The 8,632-nt window shown below is 37.1% G+C and overlaps 1 protein-coding gene across 4 annotated transcripts in view; it reads left to right on the top strand.

Moving 5' to 3' along the window:
• The window catches only part of Ints7 (integrator complex subunit 7), a 69,797-nt gene that overhangs the window by 17,408 nt on the left and 43,757 nt on the right, over positions 1-8,632 (top strand). For all 4 annotated transcript variants that reach the window (XR_001175019.1, XM_013015267.1, XM_013015268.1 and 1 more), the window contains exons 5-7: positions 3,383-3,429; positions 6,699-6,898; positions 7,695-7,817. Coding sequence is in view for 3 of the 4 variants with exons in the window: in XM_013015267.1 (XP_012870721.1) it covers positions 3,383-3,429; positions 6,699-6,898; positions 7,695-7,817 (370 nt within the window). In the remaining variant the exon portion in view is untranslated. The remainder of the gene's footprint in view (positions 1-3,382; positions 3,430-6,698; positions 6,899-7,694; positions 7,818-8,632) is intronic.

Raw genomic sequence — 8,632 nt, 5'->3', positions numbered from 1 at the left:
TACTGGCACCTGGCATTTATAGCTTAGTGGTTAAACTGTGTGTGTGTGTGTGTGTGTGTGTGTGTGTGTGTGTACTAGCACCTGGCATTTATAGCTTAGTGGTTAAACTGTGTGTGTGTGTGTGTGTGTGTGTGCGCGCGCCTGTGTGTGTCTGTGTGTCTTGGATCTTGAACTCAGGGTCTAGGCTCTGTCCCTAAGTTCTTTTGCTCAAGACTAGCACTCTATTAATGATTATATATGAAAATTTTTTAGTTTGCTTTTTCTCTTGTGCTATCAAGAAATTGTTTTATTTCTGATTTGTGTTGGAAGATGATTTAAGACTTAACATAGAACTTGGCTTATGGAACTCATGACCAGTAAATATATTAACATTTATGTAGAAAGTGTTTTTATATTCCATGCTTCAATATGATGCACTTATATTTGTGATATTAAAAAGTACTGAATTACTGTAGTTCAAAAGAAAGCCTGAAGGGCTTATGTAAATATATTGAAGTAGGGGAAGGGGGGGGAGGAGAAGGGTTGGGATTGGGGGGGAGGGGGGAGGCTTGTAAGGGATGTGAAGGGTAAACCAAAGGAGGAGGCTGCAATGCTTGGTAAGAAATGTACGCATTATCCTGCCCATGTAATTGTAACCCCTCTGTACAGTATGTTCACAAATAAAAAATAAATAAATAAATTAAAAAAATATATTGAAGTAAGATTAATGAAGTGTTTGATTTTGAGACCAAGGTTTACTTACTTCGTCTAACCAATACTGGTGCATTTTTGTCTTAGTATTTTTTTCCCTTTCATTTATTTTTTGTTTATGTGGTGCTGAGGAATCGAAACCAGGGCTTCATGCATGCTGGGCAAGCAGTCTACCACTAAGCCACATTTCTAGTCCCTGTCTTAGTGGGGTTTTTTTGTTTTTTTTGTTTTAGATTTTAGATCAGACTAGCCAAATAGAACATAAAGAATTTATCTCATTCTGTTCTCTCTTTCTATACTACCATAACCATACCTAATTTATTGTCCTAACTTACTATTTTAATAAGTTAAGATTTTATGCTTTTAAAGCGCTAGTCCTTGGGTTACAAAACAGGAGTGGCAAGCCCCAGATGCCTTAAGGGATACCAAGCAGGCATTGTTAGTGAGAGTGGTGCCATCTAGTGGTGACTGGTGAACTGAGCTATCTCCTTCAGAAAGTGTCGGCAGCTCTGTGGCACAAGCCAGAATGCAGGAATGTCAGCCCAATGCTATCAAATCATATTTGGGTCAGGGGCTGGAGTGTAGGAAGGTACAACTGGAATATTATTTTGTCTAGTCTCATCGAGATTAAATGTTTAAGATTAAGAATTTATTACTAGTCAAAAATAACAGGATTCTAATTTTTAGTTTATTGGCCCTAAATACTTGTATTAGATCTTTAAACTCTGAGTTATTACAAAAATTTTTGATACATTTTTTTTGATACATGATACATCATGTCTAGGTACTGTTCAAAGAACCAAATATACAGAGTAATAAAGATCAGGTCCTAGGCAAGTGCAGTGGCTCAAACCTATAATCCAGCTACTCAGAAGGCTAAGATGAGAATCGCAGTTCAAAGCCAGCCCAGATAGGAAAGTTGATGAGACTCCTATCTCCAATTAGCTACCAAAAAGTTGAAAGTGGAGCTGTTGCTCAAGTGGTAAAGTGCTAACCTTAAGCACAAAAGCTCAGAGACAGTACCCCAGCCCTGAGTTCAAGCTCCAAGACTGGCACACACACATACACAAAGATCAGGTCCAATTAACACACAATAATTTCAAATGTTAGTATTAAGACAAAAGAAAATGATGCAGTTCGAATGGCCTCAGTGCACTGTTTTAGCTGAGGTTGTTAGGGAAGTTTTCTCTGAATAACATTTTTTCCAAAACTGAGTGAATGAATAATGCCCCTCATTTAGAAAGCTGAATGAGAGGCTGGGAAGGTGGCTCAGTGGTAGAGCGCTTGCCTTGCATGCATGAGGCCCTGGGTTCGATTCCTCAGCACCAAATAAGCAAAAAGAAAAAAAAATCGAGAAGTGGCGCTGTGGCTCAAGTGGTAGAGCGCTAGCCTTGAGCTGAAGAGCTGAGGGACAGCGCCCAGGCCCAGAGTTCAGGCCCACAACTGGACCCCCCCCCCAAAAAAAAAAAAAGCTGAATGAGTCAAGCAGAAGTAATAACAGGTACAAGAGCTCTCTGAGATAGGAAATAGTTCTCTATATGTACCTAATACAAGCCACTTGCCTTATACCTTCATGATATTTTTACTATTTTGTAATGTGAGACTCATTTCTTTTAAAAGCACCCTTTATACTAGTTTTTGTTTTTGTTTTGAGAGAGGGTCTTGCTGTGTAACCAGATTGACCTAAAATTCTCTATGTAGCCTATACTAGCCTCCAACTTGAGTTCTTCCTGTTCTTCTCCTGAGTGCTAGGATTATAGGCTCCATCATGTCTGGCCTGCTTTTATAAACTCTTGGCAACTTTCCTGTTGTCCTGTGTTTATGTGGATTATATGTACTATATTAGATATTTAATTAGTTGAATTTTAAAAATACAAAGAATCTATAATTTTACAAAGAATCTATAATGTGTTAGCAAAATATGAAAATACACATATCTAATATTTAAGATTGCTAACTTTAAATGGTTTGGCTTTTAAAAAGATTTTATCTAGCCGGGCGCCTGTGGCTCATGCCTGTAATCCTAGCTACTCAAGAGGCTGAGATCTGAGGATCACATTTTAAAGCCAGACAGAGCAGGAAAGTCCGTGAGACTCTTATCTCCAATAAACCACTATAAAAACCGGAAGTGGCACTGTGGCTCAAGCAGTAGAGTGCTCGCCTTGAGCTGAAGAGCTGAGGGACAGCACCCAGGCCAAGTTCAAGCCCCACGACTGACAAAAAAAAAAAAAAAGATCTGTCTGTATATCCAACTGTATTTCTACCATTTCAAACCTAGTCTTTTTCTAAAATGCATGATGTTAGGAGTTGGTTTTATTGCTTATGTACTCAAAACTCTGTGTTCAAAGCTTTTCATATAAATAAATGTATATCTTAAAGTGTATTCTACAATAGTGACCTTGATTCTTCCAGACAGTATCACTAAGATACAATTTCAACAACATTCACAAATCAGGGAACCTTTCTTCAAAAATCATATTATAGAGGCGTTCACATGAGTCTATGTGGTGGTTGGAGGGTTGTGTGCTTTTTGGTTTTTCCTGTCATGTGTTTCTGTCACTTGTCGGGCATATTCATTATGATTTAGAATATTGTATTTCCCCTGTGCTAATTGTGTTCTATACCAAATTCTTAGAAAAATTCAGCAACTTTAATTTTCTGGTTTCAATTTTTCTATTCTTTTTTTCCAAAGGGATTTTGCTGTTGGAATCTGTAACAAAATCAGTGAAATGATTCAAGGTATGTATGCTTCATTTATTAATATGAAGCGACTTCATGGGATTTATATTAATAATACACTTGTTAAGTACTTAACATAGTGAGTTATTATTCCTTCAACTAATACTAAACATCTTCTATATGTTAGAACTGTTCTAGGTACTTAAGATACAGAATTGAGACCTTACCATCATGTAACCAACATTCATTCTAGTTGAGAGAAGTAATGGATAATAGACAAATATAGAGATGACATAGCAAACACTATGGAGAAAAAGGGAGATAGGAAGGATAGAAAGTTCCAGTAGTCAGTGCAGGGAAAGAAGGGAGATTTTTGTATTTTACATGAGTTTGTCAGTGAAACCCTCTGATACAGTGAGACATGAAAGAGGGAAGGAGTGAGACATGAAGATGGATAGGAAAATATTCTGATTTGGTAGAAAATAGTGTTACTTAGGAGCTCTGGACTCTCTGCTAATGTCTCTCTAGTGTTTTCCAGATGAAACTGGAACCAGATCCAAATCCCTTACCAAATAGGCTATATGGCCCTGTTTTTCTAATTTCACTTTCTAAATCCCTTTTGTTTTGACCCCATATGTCTTCATAATATTCATTATAGGCAAGTTCTGGTCTACAGCATTGCACAACTCTAAAGAACACTGTTTTTTTTGTATTCTTACAAATGGCATTCTTTCCAATTATGTGATGTGGCTGCCTTGGATAGGTACCCATTTTACAGCACAGGAAGTGCTGTAAAATGTCCAGTAATATGTTCAAAGTCACACTACTTAGCATACTTTTAATCACTGCACTATTGTACCTTCCTGACATAGGAATTCCTTTAGGAGGGTAAGTTATATTTTACCTGCATTAAACTCTTTCAGTTGAAGAGAACTTGCTTACATTGCACAAGTAATAGAAGTATCACTTAATTAAAGAGTAAGATACTGTGATTGAGCCTTAATCTTGTTCTCTTTTATTCATTTGTGTGCTGTTCTTCTGCCAGAAATGCATTCTTGTAGAAAGGGTTGTTACCTTCATCATAAAAGAAGGAAGCATCATTCATTCATTGAGAAGTTGTTTTGTTTTGTACCCGTACTGGGGCTTGAATTCAGGGCTTGGGCACAGGCTAGCACTCTTAACACTCGAGCTCCACTTCTGGCTTTTTTATTAGTTAATTGGAGGTAAGAGTCACAGACATTTTTGCCAGAGCTGGCTTTGAACTGCAATGCTCATATCTCAGTCTTCTGCATAGCTAGGACTATAGGCATGCATGAGCCACCAGTGACCAGCTTAATTGAGCAGTTTTTTGTTGAGTGTCTGCTATATTAGATAACATCTCATGGAGAAACATGCCACACTCTGCCATGAGAAAGGCCTAGAGTAAGGATAATACTTAGGAGACTCTTAGAACAATTTCAGAGAAGAGATGGTAGTAAAAATGGATCAACTTGATAACATAGTCAGATTTGGGTTATATTTTAAAGATATAACCATAAGATCTACTATAAATTTAGAAACTGGATCATAAGATGTGAAAATAGACTCAAGTCTGAGGAGCTATAATTACTGAGATGAGAAAATTTTAAAGATGCACTTTTGGCGTAAGAACAGAAGTTCTCTTTATTAAGTATAAAATGCTTCTAAGACACCCCAGTAGAGATAACCAGTAGATCATGGGTTATATATGTGTCTGAAGTTATGGTCGGAGAGGAGGGATGTATCTTTAGTATTTAGTTAATAGTTAATAGTTTAGTTTATAATGGATACCAAGGGATTATATCATCTCAAAAAAGGTACAAAGAATGAGAAGAGAATTTATTGCCTGTTTAAGGGAATGCCAAAAATCAAATATGTATAAGACGAGATTGTGCAAGAGATTCAGAAGGAAGAGCCAGAGAAAGAAGGAGAAACCTGGAAAAGAGTGAAAAGCAGAAGACAAGGGGAGAATCGTCAGCATGTGAAATGTGTCCTAACTATCAGAATAATATCACATGAGCATCATGTGACCCTGCAGGGAAGAAACCAGGGAATAAACACTCTGATTTCGTTCTTCTATTTCTGGTTGGAGCTCTCTGGTGAGGCCAAACCTAGATCATAAGGGAGAGCTTGTTAAATCAAACCAACATTATTTATTAAATGCTATCTTATGTTCATAACTAGTTATTTCACAGTGGGAAAACCAATGATCTGCAGAGTATAAATTAGCTTTGGCATCGTTTGTAGTATATTACAGTTGACAAATTTTTGTTCTCTATCCCCACAAAGTTATGTTATGGAAGAAAAGTCTGTTTAGCTCCAATGTTGACAGGAAACGATACATTGATGTTAGACTTTGTGGTTTTCTAGCTGTATTATTTAATCAAGGAAAGACATTTCTACACAAAACTCAGAGGACTTCAAAGCTGTTCACACTGTCTGATCTTTATTAAGTTGTTAAGAATAGTTAATATTGTTAATTTAATCAAATTGTAGCCACTGAGTGTTAAATGTTAATACATTTGTATGTGTTTCTAATGTTTTTAATGTGATAAGAAATAGGAAGCAAATATGGCCACTTTCTGCTGTGCCTTTTTGGGGGGTAATGTCTACTGTCAATATATACTGGGGTTTTTTTGCTTTGTTTTTTGGGGGGGATTGAGTGTGTGTTTGTGGGGGGAGGTACTGGAGTTTGAACTCAAGACTTCACGCTTGCTAGATAGGTACGCTACTGCTTGGGCCAGGCTTCCAGCCTTTTTTGCTCTGCTTATTTTTGAGATAGTCTCACGCTTTTCCCTAGGCTGGCCTAGATCACAATCATCCTATTTTTACTTTCAGCCACAGCTGTTAATGTGTTACCCATATGTAGTCTTTTCCTCTTGAGATGGAGTTGCAACAGAATTTTTTTTTTTTTTTAAACCAAGACTGGCCTAGAATTCCAATACTCCCAATCGCAGCCTAGTAGCTAGGATGACAAGCATGTACCACTCTATGTAGCTACCAGTTTAAAATATCTTGAAGTCTTGCCTGAGCTGACCTCGAACTGTGATCCTCTTGATCTCTGCCTCCATAGTAGCTAGGATTCCAGGTGTGAACTATAGGTGCTTGGCCAACACGTAGTTTTATAATTATTAACGAATTAAGATAATACTTTGGGGTGGGGACTTAAACTTATTGATTAGCTATAGCATAATTATCTTTAATGATATAAACAAGGTATTATGCAGTTTATTTTTAAGTGGACATTTTGCTAAATCTGTACCATTGTTAAGAATGATAATCAGACCTCTGACAATTCTTTTTGTATCTAGGTTTAGCTACACCAGTAGACTTGAAGTTGAAGTTGATCCCCATCCTACAGCACATGCACCATGATGCTATCTTGGCTTCCAGTGCGCGTCAGCTTTTACAACAACTAGTCACTTCCTATCCTTCCACCAAAATGGTGATTGTTTCTTTGCACACTTTTACTCTGCTTGCAGCTTCATCTTTGGTTGATACACCTAAGCAGGTAACCCCAATTTTCTTTGGCCTGCTTATTAAACTTCAGTAAACTTGCAAATACATATGATAAAAATGAGGAAGTAGCTCATGTATTTTGTGGCCTTAAGGTTCCTTTTTCTAATAAAGATCAGTTGAGCCAGGTGCTGGTGGCTCATGCTTATAATCCTACCTGCTTAGAAAGTGGAGATCTGAGGATCACAGTTTGAAGCGAGCCCAGGCAGGAAAGTCCATGAGACTCTTATCTCCAATTAACCACCAGAAAACTGGAAGTGGCACTGTGGCTTTGAGTGGTAGAGCACTAGCCCTGAACAAAAGAGCTCAGGGACAGTGTACAGGCCCTGAGTTCAAGCCCTGTGACTCATTTAAAAAGAAAAAAAAAGATTAGTTGATTTTTTTTTCTTTTTTAAATTCATATTACTGATTCTTGGAAGCCCTGGAGAAAAATGAGGTGTTGGGGAATATGTGATAGGATGTATAGTTTGGCAATAAAGGAATGTGTCTTAAATGATAGTCACTATGTTAGAACCTTACATAAATGGTAGTATTTTTAACACAAGAAGAAAGAGGCCCAAACCTGGCTATACCACTAATATGACAAAAAGACAGCTTTGATTTGAAGGGAGTTCTTTGTCAACTATAGGTTTTACTAAACAGTACTTCATCCCTAATGATAATTCCAGATTTTTTTTTCTTAGCATATATCAGTTGTACAAATGAGACAATTTCATTGTGCATCATAATAATCTTAGTGGCAGTATTATTTATGGCAGTATTATTATGGAGTGATATAACTTCCTTTATAGATTCAGCTTTTGCTGCAATATTTGAAAAATGATCCCAGGAAAGCAGTAAAGAGACTTGCTATTCAAGATTTGAAATTACTTGCCAATAAAACACCACATACTTGGAGCAAGGACAATATTCAGGTATGTAGATCTTTGAACATGAATATTTTATATAAGAAAATATAACATTACAATAAATCATTTTTGGCTGGCTGTGATTGTATACACACATAATCCTAGCTTCTCCAGAGGTGGAAAACCTATTAGCTATAAGGGAGGCATAGGAATTATAGGTAAGAGGATCATGGTTCAAAGCCAGTCCCAGGCAAAAAAAAATTTATCCCAAAGAGAACTAAAACCAAGAAGGACTTACCTCAAACTACCATTTGCCTGATTTCAGCCTCTTGAGTAGCTCAGATTACAGGCGTGAGTCCTTAGCACGAGGCGTCACATTACAATTTTATATTGTGTTTCTCCCAAGTGGTTGAAAATGAAAAACTTCTAAATATTGTCAATGTATATGATAGAACTTATTATTATTATTATTGTTCTGGCGCTTGGACTCACTGTCCCTGAGCTTCTTTTGTTCAAGGCTAGCACTCTACCACTTGAGCCATAGTGCCACTTCTGGCTTTTTCTGTTTATGTAGTACTGAGGAATTGAGTCTAGGGCTTCATATATGCTCACTAAGTCACATTTCCAGCCCAGAAATTACTTTGTTGAAAAATAGCCAAGTGTAGTGGCACATGCCTATAATTCTACAATTAGGAAAATTATCCTAGTACTAAGGATTGTAGAAGGATTGCAAATTTGAAGCCATCCGGGCTACAAAAAGGCCAGAATTAAACAAAATAAGTAAAAATCTTATGTGTTTGTGTTTGTTTTAATGAATGAAGCTTCTCTCTATATTCCTTCCTTTCTTCCTTCCTTCCTTCCTTCCTTCCTTCCTTCCTTCC

The sequence above is a fragment of the Dipodomys ordii genome, unplaced genomic scaffold (genome assembly GCF_000151885.1).
Source record: "Dipodomys ordii isolate 6190 unplaced genomic scaffold, Dord_2.0 Scaffold26, whole genome shotgun sequence".
Classification (NCBI taxonomy): Eukaryota; Metazoa; Chordata; class Mammalia; order Rodentia; family Heteromyidae; genus Dipodomys; species Dipodomys ordii.
This window is presented reverse-complemented; position numbering and strand designations above follow the sequence as displayed.